Here is a 24,205-nt window from a genome sequence, read left to right as displayed (position 1 = left end):
GTTTGACCGGGTCCCGCTCTCCGGTGGGTCTGGGGTTCGAGTCCAGCTTGGGCTGCCTTGCGCCGAACTGGCGTCCCGTCCCGGGTGTCCCCCCCCAGCCTTAGGCCCTGTGTTGCCGCGTTAGGCTCCGGTTCACCGCGACCCCCACTTGGGACGAGCGGTTTCAGTCGCTGTGTGTGTGTGTGTGTGTGTGTGTGTGTGTGTGTGTGAGAGACAGAAAGACGCCTCGTAACAGAACCACATGTTGTGAACCAATAAGACCCTGCAGAGAGACCGAGCAAAAGGATCCATGGTATCATCTGAGTGTCTTTGATTTAGATTGTCTCCGTCGATAGCTCGTAGCATTTTAATTTTTTTTTTGCCAGGTTTGTGCATATTTTTTGGATATTTTATGTAAAATTAATCTTGTTTACTAAGTAATATGTGCAGTTTGTTGTTCGAGTGTGTGTGTCTGTAGTGTTGTGTCTTCAGTTGCAAATGAGACAGGAAGTGGGCTTTAAGGTCAAACGCGTTTTAATACGTTCTCCCGATGTTCCCGTCCATCGCACTCCAACGCGATCTTTTTCGACCCCTTCATCATCCTTGCAGTCGACCTAAAGAAGCGGAGAAATGCAGCACTGCCTTAAATGTACATAGCGGAACACGACACGCATGTCTGCAAATCAGCGTGTCGAGATGTGCGCTCTGTGAATGTGTGTGTTGTCGCATGCGTGCACTTACAGTCCCCCCCCCCCCCCACCCCCACGTCTGTGGGCGCGCACCACACACACGCATCTGATGATCTGTGCACATGTGGAGCACGCTGCGTGACGCTGTGTTGCAGGAGGGCCCCGGCTGAGCGCGAAGCAGTGCGTGGAGGGAATGGCGATGGGCCTGTACGAGGAACTCTTCGCAGCCGTGGTGTCCCTCATCAACAGGTACCCCAGCGGCTCGCGTGCACGCTCTCGGCATGGATGCCCTCCAAAGCGCCTGTGAAGGAGAGAGGAACGTTTTAATAGACATGTCCAAAAATCTGAATATGACCCGTGCGATATATGGATACCGCCGCGAGAGACTTTCGGTGTAAGCGGCGAGGAGTAAAACACGTTGCGGTGAACTCACGCCAGACAATTTCTCATTAATTCTGAGAGCCTTTTCAAATATGCAAATGTATTTCTCTTCCATATGGGGTGTTAACAACAGTTTCAAGCCTTCCGCAATCTGGCCAAACCTGTCAAAGTACAGGACACCTTCATCTCTGGAGAACTGCATCTCCAATTAGACTGTAGTGAATTTATTGGATTTTTTTTTAATTGATTAGCAACAGGACCAAGCAGAACTGGCTCATAAAAAACATAGAAACTGCAAATACATACAGATGGATAATATAATGCAAGGATGGAAGGCTGCAATGTTTCGCAGGGGTGGTCATGTTGAGCTCAATTTTCGCAATAAGTAAACAAGGTAGACTCTTTATTTAATGACACTGACTCTCCCAAATAATGGAATAGGTGGTGAAGAGGCCACGTGCTTTTTAACCTTTGTAAGTAGCAGCAAATTGTTGTTGCTTAGGATGAGAGGTGACAAAAAGCCCAGATACTTAAAATCAGTGTCCGCCAGATTAAAGGAAGAAGCAGCATGAGGAATTGGGAGAAATTTAGAGAGAGAAAGTAACCGGCAGCTGGAAAGTGACCGTTCTGTCCTCGGAGGTACCGTGTGGCGCACAGGTAAAACCGCGGGAGCGAGACCTAAATCGTGCGCAGCACTCATGAAATAATAACACCTTAAGAGACATGAACCGTGTCCTCATTTGGGGCATAAACGTTTAAAACTGTAATGTGTCGTGCAAAAAGAGAGCCTGAGATCGGGAAAAATGAGCCCCTGCTGTCATAAGCAATATTAAAAAGGTATATTCCTATTAATTAAAATGAATGGCAAAGCACTGGCAAACCCAGTCCGTTGCACCTTTAAGTGCTCATTTGAGCAAAGGCTTTTTTTCTTGTTCTCGTCATTAATCGGGTACAGTTTTCAAAGAATGTGAAAATCTTTTTTTTCCTAATTATACGGCCCCTTATATGAAACGGCGAAACTCTGGTTTTACGATGCCGTGAACAAAAACAATGCAAATGGGGGGAAAAAGTGTCACCCAGTGGAAGAGAAGGCAGAAAAGAGAGAGAGGAACGTGAAACGCAAAGAAAGACGGCAAAACCATGAACAGGAACCCCCTCGAACCCACAGCCCTCCCCCAACAATGGCCTCAGTGAGCGTGAGCTGGACATCGCTCTGCCGTCACTCTGTTTCCCATCATTCCCTGGGGCACCGGTGCGAATAAAAAAACGCATTAAGGACCTTTAAATGAGAAAAGAAATTTACATCTTTCAACTTTCTCAGTGGGGGTGCGGTGGCGCAGCGGGTTTGGCCGGGTCCCGCTCTCCGGTGGGTCTGGGGTTCGAGTCCCGCTTGGGGTGCCTTGCGACGGACCGGCTTCCCGTCCCGGGTGCGTCCCCTCCCCCTCCGGCCTTAAGCCCTGCGTTGCCGGGTTGGGCTCCTGTTCCCCGCAACCCCGTATGGGACAAGCGGTTTCAGATGGTGTGTGTGTGTGTGAGAACTTTCTCAGTCCTGCAAACCTGCAGAGGCTCCAGGTGGTCAAACAGGCAGATGTTGCCCTCGTGAAACCTGGAGCACCGCGCCAAAGTCCCGTCGCCATCCAGGATATGAGGGTAAAATCACGGTACAAGTAGAGAGCGGAGTGTTCGCATCCTTCGTTGTAGCTCTCGGAACGGCGTCCCGAGCGGAGAAGCACAGGGACTGAACCCCTTTATCCAATATGCCATAACGGGGTCCAGAGAGAAATCTTTTTCAGCGTGAGCTGGACGCGAGTTTTTCTAATGCTCCTCCTCCGTTTGCGCCCCGTCTGCCCCCTCCGCAGGTCGCTGTGCTCGCACCAGCTGACCTTGGCCTCGGTGACGGTGGTGGACGCGCCCGGCCTGCGCAGCCCGCGCCACTGCGGAGCGGAGAGGGCCGCCGGCTTCGCGGAGCTCGCTCATAACTACCTGCAGGAGAGGCTTCTGGAGCACTGCTACACACACACGTTCACTCGCACGCTGGAGCGCTATGCGCAGGTAAACGCACCGCACCGCACCGCGTGATCGCGCACAATGGCAGGACATGCGCAGGTAAAGGGGGGGGGGGGGATAGCTATACGTGATATGCGAGGGTGGCAGGCACCGCCAGTTCGTGCACGCATTTACATTTATTCGTTCAGCAGACGCTTTCGTCCAAAGCGACGTACATCTCGGCAAAAGTACACTCGCTCACTCACTCGCTCACTCACTCACACGCACACTGGAGTGAGTCGTGTGCACAAAAAAGCACTCTTTACACTCGCACTCGGATCAACGCACGTTAGCCGAAACCCTCTACACCGGTTCACTCTAACGGAAGCAGTTCGGTTCCCTCCGCCCGGCGATGCGAACGCCCTTGCGGGGAGCTTCCTCGCATCCCGCTGGAGAAGGCGCTTAAAAATCCTGCCTCGAACCGCAGCTGTAAAACCTGCCGAGCGTGAGGTTCCGTCGTGCGCGACGCCGATCCGATCCCAGGAGCGCAACAGTCCCGTAGGCCCACGCTGGAATTGGAGGGATGGCGGAGGACACTGTGACGCACCGTAAAAATATCGGCGCGTAGTCGGGCCCCATCGATCCTTTTAAACATTCGTCGTGCCTTCGTAGGTTGTCACAAAGCTAATGTAAAACATTTAATCATGTTCTCCCCGTGTCTGTGTGGGTTTCCTCCGGGTGCTCTGGTTTCCTCCCACAGTCCAAAGAGATGCTGTTCAGGTTTCCCCATAGTGTGTGAGTGACACAGAGAGAGTGTGTTCCACTGATGTATGGATGAGTGAGCCAATGAAAGTTACCACGGTGAGTATGGTGCGTGGGCTGATAACACTACACAGAGTTCGTTGGAAACTGCTTTGGAGAAAAGTGTCCGATAAATAAATAAATGTAGTTCTGTAACGCAGTTTTTTTTCCGCATTTCCCCCAAGGAGAAAGTACCTGTGGATTTTAGAGCCCCGGAAAGCAGTGCGGCGCCAGTGGTCTCTGCTATCGACCAGCCCGTGCTCCAGGTAACGCGCGGCCGAGTGTGAAAGTGTACGACGCGTTTCGTTCCGGAGCTGCTCGGGAGATACGTGAGGCTCCGGTCCACGTTCTCCAGAACGGCCTTGAGAAACGGAACCACCCACCTGTACTCAGCTGAACACCGTTCCATTCCCTATGCAGTTTTTTTTTTGCTCTTATGTTTGCATCTTACAGCATTTATCATTACATGGCAATATATAGTTTTTATTTTATATATTATAATACATTGTAATGCATCATTGTAATATATCGTTGTTTTATGTAGCATCAGGGTCCTGGAGGAAGGTTGTCTCGTTTCGCTGAGCTCCGTACCACCTGTATATGGCTCGAATGACAATAAAGCCACTTTGACTTGACTTTGACAGAAGCTCGTGAGAAAAACGTATGAGGGCTCTGCAGCCGACGCCCCGGGATCCCTTTCGAAGTCAAACTGAACTAACGCGGGAAAAGCTCCGCAGGTCTCGGCGTTTCAGCCTTTGCTCCCTCCGGCGCTGCGGAGAAGCGCTGCCGCGGAGAGGCTCCGCGAAAGGCGGCGGACGTGACGGCGGCGCGCGATGTCGTCCCGCGGAGGCCTCACTGCCTTTCCCTGTCTGTGCTCAGCTGAGGGCGGCGGAGGGCGACGCTCGCGGGCTGCTCTGGGTGCTGGACGAGGAAACGATGACTCCGGGCTCCACGGAGAGCGCCGTCTTGGACAGGGTGTGTCGGTACTTCGGTGACACAGGTGCGTTTCCAGAGCAGGGACACGCTCCGCTCATGCGGACGGAGAGGGAAGGGTTGGGTCGGGACTTGACTGACGCAGCTGTGTCTCTCCTCTGTTTGCACAGGTAAGTGTACCGGGGTATCGGTCGGGCGGCGCTACTGCAGCGGAGCGGCGACGGCTTGTCGTGCGTCACTGTTTCAGGTTAAAGAGCGTCGGCTTACCACGGTTAGGGCTGTTGCCTCGGGATCGGAAGGTTGTAGGTTCGAATCTCCGCTCATACCGTAGTGCCCTTGAGCGAGGTGTTTACCCTGAAGTTCCTCTAGTAAAACTGACCTTGCTGTACATGTGGGTAAACAGTTGTAGGTAGAGTAATATTGTAAGTGTGTAGATGAAACGCATCACACGCACACTGGCTGAAGCCGCTTGTCCCGAGCGGGGTCGCGGCGAGCAGGAGCCTAACCCGGGACGCAAGGCCGGAGGGGGAGGGGACGCACCCGGGACGGGACGCCAGTCAGTCACAAGGCACCCAAAGGGGGGCTCGAACCCCAGACCCACCGGAGAGCAGGACCCTTTCAAACCTGCCGCGCCACCGCGTGAAACGCATTATGAATTACGTGAGGTCAGCGTCCCCTTCGCCTCTTGAGAGTGGGGTTTTCAGCACCTGTGTGCGTGTGTGTGTGTGTGTGTACAGTCAGGATGTGTGTCAGCTCTGAACCAGGAGTCGTGGACATGTGACTCATGCTGTCGTCTGTGGCTCAGTGCGGCAGTGTGAGCAGCCCCTCCAGTGTGAGATTGCGCACCAGCTGGGCTCCGATCTCATCCGCTACGACCTGTCGGGCTGGATCAGCCTGGTCCAGAACAACCCGTCGGCCCTCAACGCCGCCGCGCTGCTGCAGAACTCGACAATGTAGGAGGATCGCTTGCGTCCGTGTGTGAATCTGTCCTTCGCACGTGTGTGCGTGCGTCTGTGCTCAAGGCTGTAAATGTCAACGTTCTGCCAGTGTAAAGAAGCCTCTCCTAGTTACTACTGCAGTACCCTGTTTACCCTACCCTAGAGTGCGGTAACAACATTAGTTGTTGTCCTGCGTTTGTGTCCCTGCGTCTGACCCGTCAATCTGTCTCTCGCGTTCACCGCCCACCTCGCAGCGGGGCGGTCAAGTCCCTCTTTGGCCCCCGCGCCTCCCTGCCCCCCCTGTGCAGGGGCATCGGGGGGGTCGAAGGGGGTTCCCAGCGGTCCCTGCAGAGGAGCGGCATCGTCAGGAAGACCTTCAGCGGGGGGCTGGCAGCCGTCAGGAGGCAGTCCTACTGTATATCTGTCAAACTGCAGGCGGTGAGGCTGTGGGCGCACGTGGACACGCACACACACACACACAAACCAGATCTCTCCATCTACAGCTCTCCTTCAGTAGTTTCATCACCATAAATGGGATCTCTGCAAATGAAGTTTCCTTTGAATGGTCCCTCACTTCTGTATATAACCATGAGAAGAATATTAATGTTTCACATGTTATGAAAAGTTGGGGGGAAAATGACTTTGTTCATTAACCACAGTGAATGTGAAAGAGACATATTAGAATTGGGGATTCGCAGCTGGGTGCGTGTTTTTTGTTTTCCCCAAATGGCCCGGCATCAGAGCTCGGGGGGCTTTGCGACGGCACGTTCGAGCCTCACCGGACTGTCCGTCTCCGTCTCTGTCTCAATCCCTGCCCCCGTCCCCGTGAAGGACGCGCTCGTCAACCTGATCCGTCGGACCGGTCCCGTCTTCCTCCAGTGCATCGACGCCAAGACGACGGACGGCGGCAAGTTTGACGTGCCGTCCGTTCGCGCCCAGCTCAGCTCCACGCACCTGCTGAGCGCGCTGCAGCTGTACCGCACAGGTGGGGCCCCCCCCCTCCCATGCTTTCAGTGCGTTAGCTGCTCTTGGTGTGCCTCCGATTGGCTACTGAGAGCGCGTGCGTGCGTGCGCGCGCATGCACGTGTGCCACCGGTTCCAATACGTGTGTGTGGTTTTGCCCATGCGTGCTTCACTGTGTTCACGTAGTGCAGTGGTTTCAGCTGCTGCCTTTGCACCCCAAGGTTGCAGGTTTGATTCTCACCTCCACCTGTAGTACCCTTGAGCAAAGCACCTACCCCAAATTGCTCCGGTACAATTACCCAGCTGTATAAATGCGTAAATAACCGTAAGTAACACTGTAAGTCACTTTGGAGGAAAGTGCGAGCTAAATGAGTAAATGTACACGTATGGTGTGTCTGCACGGTGCACGTTTGTGCAACGCATCGAAGCGCCGAGCACACGCAGTGTGTGTGTGTGTGTGTGTGTGTGTGTGTGTGTGTGTGTGTGTGTGTGTGTGTGTGTGTGTGTGTGTGTGTGTGTGTGATGCCCCAGTGCCACCGTCACTGATGGGAATCGCCGCGATGTCAACCCCCCCCTCCCACGTTCTCTCCCAGGATACCCAGATCACATGTCACTGAGCGACTTCCGCTGCCGCTTCCAGGCCCTGTCCCCTCCGGTGATGAAGCGCTACGGCTCAGTCTTCATCACTCCGGACGACAGAAAGGTCCGAGACTCGCCGCCTTTCCCTTCTTCGTCTGCGTTTCTCCGTTTCCCTGTCTGCCTTGAGTGGGAATCCAGAAATGTCAATTTCCTGCCTTTGATTCCAGGAAACTGCTGCTGTAATTCCGCTTTTGAACGACACTCTCGTTCCTTGGCCAGAGCACTTCAGGGTTTTAGTCTTTAAACATACATATATGTTATTGTTTGCTTGCACGTGTGTGTGTGTGTGTGTGTGTGTGCGCGCACGTTCGGATCGCCCAAAGTAACAAACACTCCTGTGCTCCGATGCAGGCCGTGGAGGAGCTCTTGGTTGACTTGGATTTGGATAAGAAAAGTATTGTCGTTGGAACAAGCAGGGTGAGTGACCGAAACGGTGTAAACGGTGTAAACCGTGCCCGCATCCGTCGACTGTCCCGCGGCTCCGGAAAGAGACCGACGCGCCGGAGGATCGGTCTTCCTCGTGGAAGCGGAAGATCCCGCGCGGTTCACCCCCGGACGGACGCCGGACTGTGACCCCCTGTCCGTGTCCCCTCGGTTCCTTCCTCCCCAGGTTTTTATGAAGCGAGGAGTGCTGCGCTTCCTCGAGCAGGAGAGGGACCGGCTGGTGAGCGGCTGGATGGTGCTGCTCCAGGCCTCCTGCTTGGGACACCTGGCCAGGCAGAAGTACCGCTGCATGAAGGTTCGTCGCCGCCCGCTTCTGCTGTCCACGTAGCGATGCGCGTGATGGGATGGCGGCGGCGCAGCCGTGATTCCCCGGTGCAATCCCTGCCCCAGGTGCAGCATATGGCTGTGAGCTGCATTCAGAGGAACGTGCGCGTCCTGTCTGCCGCGAGCACCTGGAGCTGGTGGAAGCTCTTCTGCAGAGTCCGTCCGATGCTGAATGTGAACATCGATGACCAGCGTTTCCGTGCCAAGGAGGTAAAACCCAGTCAGAGCCCCCCTGGGAGAAGCCTCTCGGTGTCCAGATACTCTTCAGAGTAATAACCTGGTTGCAGTCGATAAAACCAATAAGTCGAACGGTGACTCTTTGCGTGTGTGTGTTTTCTGCCAAGGATGAGATCGCAGCTTTGAGGCAACGCCTGGAGAAGTCTGAGAAGGACAGGAATGAGCTGAGACAAACTGTCGACCACCTGGAGACAAAGGTACAGCCTTCAGAGGCCACGAGGACTGGAGGTCACCCAGTTTTGAAAACGAAACGTTTTTTGTCATATATTTATTTTAGTTCTCTTTTCTTCTCTTATCCATTTTCAAAAATTTGCTGCTATGTATGCTGGTGATCCTCCCCTGCATTTCCGCAAACCGCCATTAGTTGGCAGCAAAACGCACCCAAACAGAGCAGGCCCGAGACGGGATCGGAGCGCTCGGTGTCGATAGGGAATGAATTTTCCACCGTTTCCGCCACAGCTGATGTTCAAGGACAAGATGAGAAACGCTGCACATCTTTCTTACCGGTGACAAGCATTGAATAAAGTTTGAGCAGACAGTATATTTTCATTTTTAATAATTTTGAACTAGTTTTTTTCCCTAATGTAAAAGCCTTATGGCTATTCTTGAGATTTTTGCAGAACCTTGTCAATGAATAAATGGCAGTCTATGTTTATTATCACACTTCCTTTGATCGCATAGATCATAAAGCAGACTGTAAACGACCAGATGCAGAGAAACATTGAATAAGATTAAGTGGCGAATCAGGTTCATCCTCTTCACTTGTCATTTTGTGTACTCCGTTGCAAATGAGACACATAATTGGCATTTAAAGACTTTTAATACGTTCTTTCAACAGTGTCCTCCAGTTTTCCCTCCAGTTTACTGTCCTTTCTCTAGCCGACTATTGTATTTCATTGTCCTCCTGGTACATGATCTGCAGGAGGAACGTGCCGTTGTCTTGTATACATAAAGCAAGACAAAACGCGCTGAATGGGAGGCACTGGAGGTTACAAATTTATTTTCGGTCATTTTCCAAACCCGTGAATAGATTCTGGAATATGCGGATGATTGAGCTTTATCGATTATTAGTGAATTATGAATAGTCTGGTTTATGATCAGACTTCCAGTCCCAACTCCGCTTATTTGTTGAGGGCCTGGTGTACTGTACTATAGTATTATTATATAGTATTGTTGCTCTATACAGTGATGTGTGTGTGTGTGTGTGTGTGTGTGTGTGATCCAGGGTGCCAACATGGGTGTTTCATTGGGTTATCAAGTTATCAAGCTCCCTTCGCCAGTGTTTCGTTGAGTTGGCCCCACAACACATGAGGAAGGCTCAACGGTGCAGTCTGTTGTCCTACACACACATCAGACGCCCCTCCACCCGCAGCAGATGTACCAGTTACGCAAACCGTTATCGTAACTCGCAAAAACCTTCACCGCACCTCCACACGTACTACCAACAAACTGCCCCCCGCCGCAAGCCACCTCCCTCCTACCCACCTTACGGAAACTTTACTAACTACCCTGACCTCTTCTCGTCCAGAAGCACCGACTCGCCTTCGTAGCAAATTCCACTCGGAGCCACGTAACGGATTTCGCCACGATCCCCCTAATTCCCACCTCTACTGGTGTCACGTGAGCCACCACTGGCGGACCCTGGTTTCTGCCATGAAATCTATAAATACTTTAACATTTTCCATGGAAATGCCCCTCCCACAGCATCCTCAAAGTGCACTGTTAACTCTGCTGCTCTTTTATACGGTACGCTATTGGCCCACTGTCCGTGCGTAACACCCTATCGGGTCACGGTGTAGGAGCAAAGAACGCTGTTTCGCATGAGCCACCGAAAAACTCTGAAGAGCTGAGGGTGGACAGGATGACTGAGATGACTGTTGAGCTGTGTTGACATGAGACGAGACGAGCGCCGAATGTAGAATAATTCTTGTCCTTCACTTTATTTGCACATCAGTTAAATGGGTAAAAAAGCACTGAAATGTTTTTGAAAGTTGATACAAAAGATTTGTGCCCAATTTTTTTCAAAGTAACATTTTGAATATTATTAAATACATTGATGAAAATTTTTGAAGTTATGTAGTGGAGGTCGTTCCAGGTGACGGCGCTGTCCTCTGAGCTGTGTGACGAGAGGTTCCGCGGGGAGGCTGTGAGCCAGGCGTTGGACGTGGAGCGGGCAGAGCGCCTCCGCCTCGCCAAGGAGAGCAAGGAGCTGCTGGTATGAGCGCGCGCGCACACGCACATTTGTGGACGGCGTAACAGCAGATTCGTGATGGTCTCAGTCAGAGCTCAGTGGAGCTTTGCAGTGTTTCTTAGTCACCTGGACCACGGAGCACTCCTTGGGGTCGGGAAAAATATGCCCGTCTGTCTTTTTCTCAGTGTTATGCAAGGTGTTACGTATTCCTTAGAAAACGTTTCAATAATTATTCCTCTGTGGACTGCCGGAGTTCCTATTCGATGCGATACCCATCTGGCTTCTTCATAGTGGGGAAGGCCATGTAGCTCCACACAAGGGACATATCCTCATTCTCCATGAGGACTGTGTACAGGGCCAGAAGCCCAATAGAAATGTCTGTGACGTCTGCACGTTTACCTTTAAAACTTAGTTAAGTGGCCATCGCAGCGATGAACAATGCATGCATATATACACTCAATGGCCACTTTATTAGGGACACCTGCCTGGTACTGGTTGGGTCCCCCCATTGCCTCCAAGGAGCATGAATTCAGAAGCAAGGTGCTGGACGCAGTCCACGTGGTTCTCGGCCTACGCTGGTTTGACAGCTTCATACAGTTTCTGCAGGTTTTTAGGGCACACATAGCCTACCTTCTGCTGACATCGTTTTCCACCTAAACCCAAAGACACCGTGTTGCCTTGAGCGATGGGGACTGTGCAGATCAACAGAATGACGTAAAAGTACTGCCATGTCTGTGAAACTACCCTCGCATGATGTGTGCTTGTAATGAGGCACATTATCCTGCTGGAAGTATCAGTTTGAGAAAAGCAGGACTGGCCATTCTCTTGGTCAGCAGTAATTCTGGTCCTTTGGGGAATCCAAACAATGCTCAGTTGGTACTGAAAAACCCCGATGCGTGACTAGAAACCATCCCCACACCATGACACCACCACCGCCGGTGGGTACCAGCCAGCTGTACCTAATAAAATGGCTAGTGATTGTATACACACGGCTTGAAAATGGATGCTAATTGTTGATATCATATGAAGGTTATGCAGGTTCAGAACACATGAGCGCTCTCACCTCTGCGTCCATATGCTCTCGCTCCCGTGCATACGAATGGGTCGTTATTAGTAATAATCAATAATTGGAGGTGTTTTGTGAACTCAAGTGTTGCTTGAAAGTACCTTTTAAATGTTGACCTCTGCCCTGAAGCACAGGCACCCTTTTGCAGTCCATGTAGAAACCATGTATGAGAGCGTGGAGGAAGCTTCTCCTGTGTGATTCTGACAGAGTCGCCTGGAGCAGTGCAAGACCACCATGGACGGGCTGGAGAAACAGCTGGAGGAGGAGAAACAGCAGGCCAAGAGCCGGGAGATGCTTGGGGGCATGGGCACAAGTGAGAGCAACAGAGCCATGACCTGACCTGTCCTGACCCCTGTATCGGTTCACCTCTGGTGTCCTCTCTGACTGAGTTCTGTCCATGTCGCCTAAGAGAGTGAGCTCCAACTGCAGCTGGAATGCGCGCAAACCGAGGTGGAGTTCCTGAGACGACGGCTGCGCCAAAGTGAGGAGAGGCTGGACCAGGAGCGGGAAGCCCGAGCCCAGCTGGACAGCAAGGTGGACGCTGGACACGCTGCCCATCGGACACGTCGTCCCACTTATTTTTGCCATTTTTCCTTATCAACGTGCTTTCGTCCCTCACGCGCTGAGGCTGTGCTTTTTCCGTGCTGTTGCGGCAGGTGCTGGAGCTGCATTCCCAGCTGGAGCAGTCCAAGCGTACCGTGACCGAGCTGAAGCGGCAGTGTCGCCGGCTGACCTCTGACCTCCAGGACGCCCGCGTTCTCACCGATAACCTGCAGAGTCGCGCCCACGAACTGGACCGCAAGCAGAGAAGGTACAGCGCATTCTTTCGTTTTGCTCGCTCGCCATTAACATCGTCAACACGATCCCTGCAGTGTCCCGGTGTTCTGGTCTGCAGCAAATTCTCGAAAACGCAAACGTTTCCCGCTTAATTCCATTCTTTGTTTCGACTTCGTTTTCAAAAGCCACCTGCATTTCCAGAACCAGCTGCTAGATGGCAGTAAAATGAGAAAATGTTCTCGTTCGTGGGACGAATCAGTCCACAGCTCACGATGAATGGCAGTTTGTGGGGAGAACTGATTTTTACTTTTACCCGTATTAACTAGTTTTAAAAAGTTCAGATTTTTTTCAGGCGCTAACCCATAAATAAACCGAGACGCCTGTACTGTTCGGCTTTTACTGAATGTGTGGATCGTGAAGTTAGGTGCAGAAGCTCACAGACAGAGCGCTTGCTTTTGTGATTAATTGGTTTTCATTTTAACGTAGTTTGAAGGTCATAAAATAATAAAAGTGCTGCCCTCTGTGCATCCAGGGTGTCTCCCCCGCCCTATACCTTCAGGGTAGCCATCGGACCACCACAACCATGCACAGACAAGAGATTTTGGATAATGGATAAGTGGACGGAAGTGCTACAGAGTTCTTTATTTATAATATCTTTCACATTTACATTTATTCTTTATCAGACACTTTTCTCCAAAGTGACATACATCTCAGAGAAAATACAATTTGTACGTTACATTAGGAGAGAGAGACACAGTTGCAGACATGTGATTAAGAAAACCTAGTTTGTTTCTTTCCACTTTTTTGTAACGTATGAAACATTTGAGCGAGCGAGCACTTCGTACGCCACCATTGCTGCAGATATGAGCAAACGTGAAAAATTTAAACAAATTTTCTCTCGCCTGAAACAGTTATGCGTGTCTGACTGTGTTTCAATGGTTTCCGCCTCCAGGTTCGACAGCGAGCTCACCCAGGCTCTAGAAGGAGCTGACGGCGAGAGGGAACAGAAGGAGAAGTTCATCCAGGAGAACGCAGCCCTCAGGGCCGAGATCCTCCGACTCCAGCAGGGCCTTAAGGTACCGCGTTCGTGTCGCCGTGAAGCGGCCGTACCGGGCGCCCCCTCGCGGTGCGGCCCGGTCGCTGACCCGCGTTCGCTCTCGTATGTCCCACGTTCATATTCCGCTCGTGCCCATCCTTCCTTGGGCTGTAGGAGAGCCAGGCAGAAACGTCACGCCTCCAGCAGCAGAAGGAGGAGCTGCGCGCCCAGGTGAAGGACCTGTCCGGTCCGACGGGCCTCGCCGCAGACTCCCTCCCCGGGCTGAAGAAGCAGCTCCGGGAGCTGGAGGAGCTGGAGAAGGAGCGCAGCAGGGAGGTCTCCCAGCTCAGCGCAAAGATCCAGCAGCACGAGCAGGTGACGCCGAGCGGCACTGAAAACGCCGATGCGCTCCCTCCGCGGGTCCCTGGGTCGAATGCCTGCCTCTGCCGCTGCCGTAGTTCCCTCGATCGAGGTGGTGCTTCTTCCGAATTGCCCCGGTGGCATAAATGCGTAAATAACCGCGAGTAGCTTAGTATACAAACCTAACACTGAGAGTCACCCCGGTGTAACGTGTCCCATAAATAAATATATTTAAAAAAAAGAGATGCGGCTCACACTGTTATACGCAGACGCTCCGAGGTCCTGCTTCGCAGACGGACGGGGCACTTGCAGCAATTTACCGGTGGAGTCCCAGTACCGTGGTGCTCCTGCGCCGATTCCGCGGCACCGCCGCTCCACGCCGAACTCGCACACCGACACACTGACGCCGCGAGACGGGGACACGCGGACGGGAACGCGCCAACTGACAGAACGCCGGGGTCCGTCACCTCACAGATGCATCTGCGCTGCGAGATGGAGATGGAGAGGATGAAGCAGATCCACCAGAAGGAGCTGGAGGACAAGGACGAGGAGCTGGAGGACGTGCAGAAATCTTCACAGAGACGGGTGATTGGGGCAGAGCCAGTTTGGGAGCGGAATGAGCTAGGAATTCCCTTTGGATGAATCACACTTGAGTTGTTCAGCTGTATGCAGACATTTCTCTTTAGCGTTGCAGTTTATACATGGAAGAGAAAGAAGGATGTGAATATTCATGTCAATAAATGAACACATTACTGTATTAGTGCAGTGCCTGGGGGCAACGTGTACCATCTGTTGTTAGGGTTAGCCGGCGAGAGGAAATCCACTGCGCCGTGAATGTCACTGGCTGTAGTTTCACGCCCTGTTGTCTGTGTGTGTGTGTCTTTGTAGCTGAGGCAGCTGGAGATGCAGCTGGAGCAGGAGTACGAGGAGAAGCAGAGGGTGGTGCATGAAAAGCACGATCTGGAAGGACTCATCGCCACGTTGTGCGAGCAGGTCGGCCAACGGGACGCCGCGTGACCCCGACGTGCACCGTGGATGGCGGCAGCCTTCGGGAGGTCATCCGAACGGGAACTCATTCCCATCTGCACCTCCTCCTCAGGTGGGGCACAGGGACTTTGACGTGGAGAAGCGCCTGCGGAGGGACTTGAAACGCACCCGTGCGCTGCTCAGCGACGCACAGCTGCTCCTGTCCACTGCGGACACCGCGGGACAGGGACAGGGTGGAACCCACGAGCAGCTGGAGCGCCTGCATACCCAGGTACCCCAGGTGGAGCTCTGCCGTGGCCAAGCGACACCCAGCCTCCTGCGCTGGGGATATGGGCCGTAGGGACCAAAAGCGACACTGTAGTCAAGGTCATATTCATATGATGATGATGGGGGTGATGTCCTTCCTTTGCTCTGCGTCTTGGGCCAGCTGGAGGAGAGCGAAGCGAGACGTGTGGAGGCGGAGAACGTAAAGAAGATGCTGGCCATGGAGCTGGAGAACGCGCAGTTGGAGCTCGAGAGCATCTGCAAGCACAAGAGTCTGGTGAGATGGGATGGGATGAGGGGTGACAAGGGGAAAGGGGCAGGAGGGGACAGCAGTGGGGGTTCGGTGAAGAGTAAACGGAGAAAGAGATTTGAAGGTCAAAGTGGAAATGAGAAAGGAAAGAAAACGAGGAGGAAGATGTGAGGTAAGCAAGACACCGCAAGGGTACGAGGGAGGACGCCTTTGGAGTGCTGAAGAAGGTGGTGAAGGTGGCCGCTGGGTTTGGAGGAAACTGAAAGCCCAGGAAGGTCCCACATGTCTGTCCTCGTAAAACATACAGCTTGAGTTGCTCTCTGTGATTTTTCCGCTTCTCAGGCTCATGGTGTGAAACCAGTCAGTTTGGAGATGAAAAGTTGGTTTCGTTAGCTGCTGGTGGGAGCGAATAGAAGGGTTGGGGGGGCTTCATTTCAGTGCTGCGGTGGTCGTCCGTCCGTCCCCCCAGGTGGATGAGCAGCTGGCTCAGCTTTTGCATGAGAAAATGGACCTGCTGAAGAGGCTGGAGGAAGATCAGGAAGATCTGAATGAGCTCATGAAGAAGCACAAAGCCCTCATTGCCCAGGTGCAGTAGGGGTGTGTGTGTGCGTGTGTGCGCGCGCGTGTTTTCTGTCTTCACCCACTTCTAACAGATAATGTTGTGTTGTTTAACCCTTAGTCCTCCAGTGACATCTCGCAGATCCAGGAGCTACAGACCGAGCTAGAAGAGGCCAAGAAGGAGAAGCAGAGACTGGAGGACGAGGTGAGACCGGGGTCACTAAGAGCTTCTCCAAACACCTTCACGCAAAGAGCTCTTGGCTCAAAATCCGAGCTGAGAACAGGAGCACCGACAACCCGAAAGAGACTAATGAGCAAAGTTCTCAAGGACATTATAATGTGTTATGAAAACAAAAACACGTCCGGAATAATATATTGTGGGTTTTCTCATTTTATATGCCAGATTTTATATATGTAAATATGAGTTTTACTCCAAAGCTGTCTTGCTTCCTCTGTGTGTGTGTGTGTGTGTGTGTGTGTGTGTGTGTGTGTGTGTATAATTTCATTTTTTAAGAAAAGTTAACCTCCAAAAGAAGTAAATTACTACTAAGCAGATAAAAGGTAAAATTTCACATACACCTTAATCTATAGATGCACTTTTATTTATGCTTGTAAATATATGTTCATGTACTCATTTATATATGAATCTGTACATAATTTTAAATACTGATCATTATGGGATACTCCTATTTTTCTTTTTGTTTGTGTAGTTTTTTCTATTATCCTTAGAATGTAGGTCCTCAAAGCCTGCTAGATGTTGGTTTCACACCATCTCGGTGTATGTCCCCGTCCCTAACCCCACCCCACCCCACCCCCTGGGTCAACAGCTCCTGCAGTGTGTCGCTCGACTGCAGCACCTGGAGTCGTCCACGGTGTCCCGGAGCATCGTGAGCAAGCAGGAGGCACGTGTGTGTGACCTGGAGAACAAGCTGGAGTTCCAGAGGGGCCAGATCAAGAGGTTTGAGGTTAGAGCCCCACGGTAACCCCCCTCCCCCAAAATGCGCACGTGCGCAAACACACACACACACACACACACACGCACACACACACTGTCTGATGTGTCCCCGTTCCTCCGTTATTTCGTTCTGCATCTGAGCTCGAGTGTTTCCTCATTCTGAGGGCACTTCCGTCTCGCTGCTTCTTTACGTATTTCAGTATTTGTGTGTTAAATCTGTCCCGAACAATGAATTATGAAGAACAAAGGGTTTAAAATAAATGTTGTGTCAAAGGCTACGTTGAAGTGTGTCAAAAAGTGACCCCAACCCCCGCACTAAGCCTTTTGGGGGACATGAGTGCACAACCAACGTCCAATCAAAACAGCTGGATGCACATTAAACTGGACTCTTTTCGTCTCCTGCGCTAAATAAATGAAGAAACGGTGCGGATGATGATGTCTGATGACAACGCAGGACATTTCAGTGGAGCAGAGCGCTGTGTGTGTGTGTGTGTGTGTGTGTGTGTGTGTGTGTGTGTGTGTGTGTGTGTGCGCGCGTGCGCCCAGAACACCCTTAACCATCAGGCACCTTTCACACCAAATTACTCTAGTATTTCCCCATGTTCCAACAGGAAACACTGTACCGTATTACAGCCACGCCATTTTCTCGCTCGTCTCGGAAGCCCATCGCAGGAAGTCCTGCATCGCAAATTGCATAAAAGTAACTGAGACTCTGCGCAATTTACGACATACAAGTAGCACCTCATGTTACGTTACCGTGGGAAATAATACAGTTTTGTGCATTTGTCCAGACAAGATAAGACTGAACACATCTGTGATGGTGTTTGTTGGTGCTTCTGCAGCTACTTGTAGCTCCTGAGTTTGGCCAGTTCTCGAAACCTGTAAGAAATTTTCCGAGATTGCGAGCATTTGCTGTCAGTTCTGCACAAAAATGTACTGCTTAATTTTCGTATAATTTATGCCTGCACATTTTCACTTTCCCGCTATTAACTGCATAGCACTGAATATAAGTATGAACGGAGTACAAATAAACACCCGATGACAAGTAAGGAAGGAAGGTGCTGGGAAAGTTGAACGCACGTATCCTGTTACGGAGTCCCAGTTTGCTCCTGAAAATGGACTGAATGTCAAAAACCAGATGACAAAATCACTGGTCCAGTTTTGAGAAAAAATTCCAGTTTGTTTCAAGTTCACCCAAAAATCACTTTGAATGATGTCTGATATCATAAGGAAAAAATAGTGTAAAACACTGAAATAGAATAAATTATAATCAGAATAATGTCATACAGTATATAAAATGAGTTAAAGTAACCATTTAATAAATGTACCTTGACGGTGTGCGTGGACTAGACGGCGGAGAGCCGGAACGCAGCCGAGAGCGTGGGTACCCTGTTCCCACAATGCACTGCGTCTCAGTCTCTCTCACAGTTTTCAAATGCACTCAGCTCACTGCACTGGACCAGACAAATGAAAACCCAAAGTGATTAATGATAAGGGGTATTGATCACAGGCCATGCGTGGAGTGGAAATCTGGACATTGGGAGGCTGAAAAATGGGTGTGTGTGTGTGCGTGCCTGCGCGTCCACAGACATACGGGATCTACGTGGTTAACGCTCCTTAAACGCTAGCCCGCCAAGTGTGTCCCCCACCGCAGGTGTTGGTGTTGCGGCTGCGGGACAGCGTGGTGCGTCTCGGCGAGGAGCTGGAGCAGGCGGCGCAGGCGGAGGCGCGCGAGAGGGAGAACGCCCGCTACTACCAGCAGCGCCTGGCCGACCTGCGGCTGGAGATGGAGGACCTCATCCAGCAGGAGCAGGAGAGCGGGCGCCGGCGCCTCGAACTGGTGAGAGCGAACGCCGCCGAAGGCTGTGACGCTCACCGTGAGAGTGGCTCGTTCTTTCACCATCTTTCACTAGGGGGAGATATTATAACGTGGGACTAACTGGCAGCGACAGGATCCGGTAGCGTAACGCAAAATGAACAGGTGTTGGTGAGAGACAAAGTGTGTGTGTGCGTGTGTACAAGATCTGCTACGGTCCTTAGGCATAACACTACCAGGTGACTAGATTCGCTCAGAAGGTACCTCCAGTAGGGTAATGTACCGTATTACAGAGCGCACATCACATCGTCTCCTCCCTTTACTGCAGCGACCTGCTCAGTCCCCAGCGGAGCGTCTTTGAGGTCGAGTGCAAAACTATAACGGAATGAACGTGCCGCAAAATAAATTGCGGAAACTGCGTGAAGCTGTCGAGCGAACGTGGACCAAGAACCTCGGTGGATCGTATCCAGCAACTTGCTGCTGAATTTGTGCCGTTCTGGAGGCCAAAGTGGGTCCCAGCCAGTACTAGCCAGGAATGTGTACCTAATAAAGAGGCCAGTGATGGTAAGAATTACTACGGCCAAATTACATTGAGACACTTAACAACTTTTAAAAGCAATAATTAAAACTCCAGCAGCTACAAGCGGACAAACGGATCACGTCCTATTTAGTGGAACTTGAGCAGCCGAAAAAGCCAAAGAACGATGGCAGGTTTTCACTGTAAACACTGATTATGTAAAATGACAGTGTATTTTTGGATTTTACGAGGCCTCATATTTGACCTTATAATTCACCACTGCGGGAGTGTAGATTATTCTTTTTTTTATGAGACAGGTCTTGCGATGCACCTGGACGCATCATCTGTGGTGCAACCTGGGGTCGCTGGGGTTTCAGGTCTTTCGACATAAGAGACCTTCACCCAGGAGACCCAACCAGGGGTGATGAGACCTCAGCCTCCTCCTCCGTGTAGAGAAACCTTGAAGTCACAGCTCACCTCCCCAGATCCACGGCTATCTAGGTGCCCTCTCTGCAGCCTCGGTAACAACTCTTATGGCCATCCCGCACTGCCTAACGCCCTGTAGGCCCTGAACAGTGACGTTTCTACAAACCCCAGAAGCTACTTCAATGGACACACACATTGAGCTCCAGGCTCTCGAGCAGCACTGCTCCACCACTTCCCCACACTTCATCTTCTTCCCATAAGTTGCTCCAACAGAGGATGGCCTGTGTCTGGTCTTAGAGACGTCCCTCTGAAGGTTGACCATTAACTCCCAGTCCTGCGTTGACCTCGGGAGCAACGAAGTGGCGTCGGCTGCTGATTCTACTTTAACCGACCCTCACAAATGTGACGGCCTTCTTAGCACCTGGTCGAGACGCCAACGACAGGGGCTCTCGCTTGGAAAGCTTCTGCTCATGTGCTCCAGTATCCCTCGCTTTGGACACTGAGCAAGACTGAGAGTCAACATTTCCCCACCTGACCAGGTTAGATGGATTTGGCAGCAGGTCACAGACTTCCTGGATTAACAATTTCATAGGCTGAGGCCCTGCTCTCCAAAAACACAGGACATTCCAGCACTTGTCCCACCCCAGTCCAGGCTCCCTACTGCTGCACCCCTGCCATCCCAGTCATCCTTTCTTCCTCCATTGCTGTGTCACCTCCTCCCCAATCAGCTTGTACCTCTCCTCTTCCCCTGGACCTTGATGGAACTCTGCCCAAGCGAGCTCTTCCGGATGCCACAGCGCTGGAGCCTCGACCCGGTGTGTTTAGTGAACCAGAGGAGCCGCGACACTCGACCTCCTCTGTGGACATGTCCTCGCTAACATCAACTACAGCGAGTCCTGGACTCAACGTTTTTTGTTCAACGCTGCTCGAGTGACGCAACTCGTTCGCTGACCACCGGAACAAGTGCTTATTAATTACAAGATTTTATACGTTGTGTGTGAGGAGCAGAGAATTACACTGGACACTTTGTTTCCTTCGATTATACGATCGATAAAGTGTAAAAATAGCGGGACTTCAATTTTTTGGCCGTGATGGTTCTGTAAAAGTCTGATGAAGCTACAATTTTAAAAAAGGCAAAACTGTAACACTGAGCTACATTAAAACTACAATCGAGTTAAAATGAATGAAAATGAAAAACACACACTTCCCCAAAGTTCCCATTCATGGCCAATTCCTATTTAAGTGCCAGTTATCTCATAAACTTCTGCAATATTCATCTCATTATTGATCGTCCATATTCGCAAACACCAGACACAAGCTGCAAATACTGAAAACGAGTTGAATTAATCTGTTCCTGCATTTCTACTCTGTTTTTACTACAACCTAACAGCTGCGCGCAGGTGACGGGATGACCAAATTTGTGAAAATAGACAATACGGTAAATGCGATTATAAATAGACGAAAAAGTTTGTATCTTTGAAAGTTTGTAACGCGAACGAGTGTAATATGAGGACACAGTGTATTAAGGGAAGAAGGTTATTTCATGCGGGCTGCTTGTTTGTTTTTTTAAAAAGTATTTGCATTAATGCATATTCATTGAGTTTTCAACTTGTCTTGCGTATGTACTTTGTGTAGAACTGGCCGGCTGTGCGTTCATCTGCAGCGATTTCATATTCTCCGCTGCCGGCTGCATTTTTCATAAGGCTGCTGCGTTTCCCGCAGCCGAAGCGCATTCAGACGCGTCTCGTGAACGTCCTTCGTCCGAGATGTCGCAGGCAAACACGTATGTGAGCTCATATTTTAGAGAAATTCCTCTTGATGGGCATGGAAGTGGACATTTCTGTAGGTCAGCACCGAGCAGTGACTGATGGGGAGGCCAAGGTGATGTAGCAGTAGCTTCAAGGTTCTCTTTGTCAAAAAGAGGCAACGCATCACAGCTCAGAGCCAGACTGGAGGAACGTTTGGTGCGACACACGTTTTTGCTGTGACTCGATTTGACATCTGCTTGCCGAGTCCACACACACACACACGACAGGTACTTCTTTACCAGCCAGAACAAACACACACAGCCCATGCTGGATGACAAAATCACAGAATTACTCCTGAGTTGGAGGCTCTGAGAGTGAAGGGGGGGGCAAAGGAGTGTGCTGTTGCCATGGTGACCTGAACAGTGAAATGGGATTTAATGTATCAATAACCTTGAGGAGACAATAAGAATTAATCATAAGGGCAAAGAGGCGGCGTGGCCATGGTGGGGGGGACAGTGATTATAATATCAACAAATTGATTTACAGCCTCCAAACACTGACTCTCTCCCTGCTATTATAGTCATCGATTAATTCTGCTGAAAATGTCCCGTTTCAACAAACGCGCAGTAATGGAAACGAAATCGAGACACTGTACAGCACAGGAACCTAAAAAACTTTTAGGTACGGTGTGTGTATCCACATACACTGCCCCTGTAGCTAGTGTCCAGTGTCTCTGCTCTAGTTGTCTCTGTGTGTGTGTGTGTGTGTGTGTGTGTGTGTGTGTGTGTGTATATATATATATATATATATATTTTTTTTTACAAACTGCACTGTATGTTTTATGTGTCACGGAGGTCCAAAGCGAAACGGAACTTCGTTCTCCTGTATTCACAACTCACCTATAGGCAGAATAACAGTTCACTTTGACCTTTCTCAATAGATTTGAATCGATAAAAAACCAAGAAAGGTCGTTTGTAACTTCCACTTTTATCCCTTGTTTTTTTTTTCCTTTATGGTTTCATTTGCAGGCATTTTTTAATTCTAAAATTCCAAGGCTGGAACTATTTCGGATTTCTCGGTTATTTAGTCAGATTTAGGTGCCGCTTTTCTCCAGAAGCAACTCGCTGTGTCAAGCTACTTGCAGTGATTTACCCATTTATACACCCGGGTACTTCCTTTACACTATCAGTTCAATGTAAGTACCTGTCTTAAGGGTGTCACAGCAGCAGGTGCAACTCACAGCCAGGTCCTTCTGCTGCAAGATGGCAGCTGTAACCGCTACGCCCCCTGCTGCCCCTAAAGTGCCATTTGCAGTCCTACTGTCACATGAGCCCGTGAAACACCTCACAGTCTCTCCTCCTCTGACTGTACAGGAGATGCAGGTGGAGGAGCTGAGCGCCGTCAGGCAAACGTTGCAGGCGGACCTGGACACGTCCATGCGGCGCATCGCGGACCTGCAGGCCGCCCTGGAGGAGATGGACTCCGGCGGGGAGAGCGATGGCGAGAGGTGGGGCTTCATTTGTGTGCGAGTTCTTTTGCCAAGACTGACACTTAAACCGTTTAGTAGAATTAGTATGAACAGTAAGGAGACGGAAATGTATAGAGGTTCCTTGACCGCTTTCAATAGTGCAGTGGCACCGCATGCTTCCTTTAAAAAGAAAAAATCGGAACCCATTGAGTCAAGTCGGAAGTCCCTGTGCCAAAAACGGAAAAGTTCGGTGTCCCCGTTGATCCACGTCTGCACGAACGCCGCGGCCAAGACTCGTTCCGGAATCTTCAAGCGTGACTCGGGCCGCCATGGCAACACCTCCAAGCCCTGACAGGCTGCAGCAGCAACCTCTGCTTGATGGAATCAGAGCTGCTTGACCCACCACCCCCCCCCCCCGCGACCTGTCCTCTCACACTTCCCCCTGTCCTCCTCTGTCCAGTGTCCAGACAGCAGTGCAGTTCAGGACCACAAAGAGAGAACTGTAAGAATTGCCAACCGCCTCCTGCCTCGCTGCTCCTTCCTGTCATGATTTGCTTTGCTCTTGGCGTCTCCAACTGCGTGTGTGTGTGTTCGTGTGTTCTAACTCCGCCGCAGTTTCTCGAATCCACCGACACAACTTGAGACGAGCGTTTATCCTCAAAGGCACCCGTAATTCCCTTATAACCCTTCTGTGGCTTCGCATGTAGCCGCACTCAAAGTAGGGACTTGGAAGCATTAAAGCCCAACAAATGAATCATCCAACACAATACTGAAACAGTTAAAATGTTTTCTGAAATAAAGGATAAAAAAAAAAAACAGGAAGTATCAGTGATGGGACATCAATGAACCTTTTCATCGCCTCCTCCTCTCATGCTGTATGATGGACGTCGTCAAAATGGGCTCCAGCACAGCATAACGCTCTCTGGCCACAGCTGAAAACTGGAAAAGCATTTTTATGACATGTCACAAAAATCTGGCTCTTTTCACTGTGTCTTATGAGAAGAGGGGGTCATTTCAAAATTCAAATGGGTCACTTTGTCTTGGCTTTGCTCATGAAGTCCATTGGCTGCACATTCTGCTTCCAGGCCAGTTCTTCACTTTACTCCCCACGTGTAGCTTCCGGCTCGGGTTTTAAATGGTTTGCAACACTGGGGTTATTTTGAGGGGGGAGGGGGAAATCCTTACCTAATGGTTTTCAACAAAGCAATTTAGAAATTATTTACCCATTTATACAGCTGGGTTAAGTACCTTGCTAGAGGTGGGATTCAAACTGAGCAACTCTAACCACTACAGTACCAGTTCTGCCACGTTTATACCTGTGGATGGAGCTCCCTGGTCACGTGGCTCACACTGAAGGGGAAAGAATTCTGAACGGGCAAGTGGGGGTTATAGGACAGACCGAGCAACTGAAGTAGGAAGAAACTGTCCAGTAAATTAAATTCCTTCTTTACATATGAAATACATGCGTTATT

At 50.8% G+C, this 24,205-nt stretch overlaps 1 protein-coding gene across 3 annotated transcripts in view; it reads left to right on the top strand.

The window, feature by feature from the left end:
* The window catches only part of myo18b (myosin XVIIIB), a 39,161-nt gene that overhangs the window by 11,261 nt on the left and 3,695 nt on the right, over positions 1-24,205 (top strand). For all 3 annotated transcript variants that reach the window (XM_029252932.1, XM_029252933.1, XM_029252934.1), the window contains exons 14-41: positions 824-917; positions 2,909-3,101; positions 4,022-4,102; positions 4,716-4,836; positions 5,575-5,722; positions 5,962-6,145; positions 6,539-6,692; positions 7,264-7,373; positions 7,661-7,726; positions 7,920-8,048; positions 8,144-8,287; positions 8,422-8,511; positions 10,410-10,529; positions 11,779-11,884; positions 11,981-12,105; positions 12,228-12,382; positions 13,301-13,424; positions 13,559-13,759; positions 14,219-14,329; positions 14,633-14,737; positions 14,844-15,002; positions 15,159-15,272; positions 15,715-15,831; positions 15,925-16,008; positions 16,631-16,768; positions 18,413-18,598; positions 22,639-22,772; positions 23,194-23,235. In XM_029252932.1, coding sequence (XP_029108765.1) covers positions 824-917; positions 2,909-3,101; positions 4,022-4,102; positions 4,716-4,836; positions 5,575-5,722; positions 5,962-6,145; positions 6,539-6,692; positions 7,264-7,373; positions 7,661-7,726; positions 7,920-8,048; positions 8,144-8,287; positions 8,422-8,511; positions 10,410-10,529; positions 11,779-11,884; positions 11,981-12,105; positions 12,228-12,382; positions 13,301-13,424; positions 13,559-13,759; positions 14,219-14,329; positions 14,633-14,737; positions 14,844-15,002; positions 15,159-15,272; positions 15,715-15,831; positions 15,925-16,008; positions 16,631-16,768; positions 18,413-18,598; positions 22,639-22,772; positions 23,194-23,235 — 3,535 coding nt within the window. The remainder of the gene's footprint in view (positions 1-823; positions 918-2,908; positions 3,102-4,021; positions 4,103-4,715; positions 4,837-5,574; positions 5,723-5,961; positions 6,146-6,538; positions 6,693-7,263; positions 7,374-7,660; positions 7,727-7,919; positions 8,049-8,143; positions 8,288-8,421; positions 8,512-10,409; positions 10,530-11,778; positions 11,885-11,980; positions 12,106-12,227; positions 12,383-13,300; positions 13,425-13,558; positions 13,760-14,218; positions 14,330-14,632; positions 14,738-14,843; positions 15,003-15,158; positions 15,273-15,714; positions 15,832-15,924; positions 16,009-16,630; positions 16,769-18,412; positions 18,599-22,638; positions 22,773-23,193; positions 23,236-24,205) is intronic.

This window comes from Scleropages formosus, chromosome 6 (assembly GCF_900964775.1).
Source record: "Scleropages formosus chromosome 6, fSclFor1.1, whole genome shotgun sequence".
Lineage (NCBI taxonomy): Eukaryota > Metazoa > Chordata > Actinopteri > Osteoglossiformes > Osteoglossidae > Scleropages > Scleropages formosus.
This window is presented reverse-complemented; position numbering and strand designations above follow the sequence as displayed.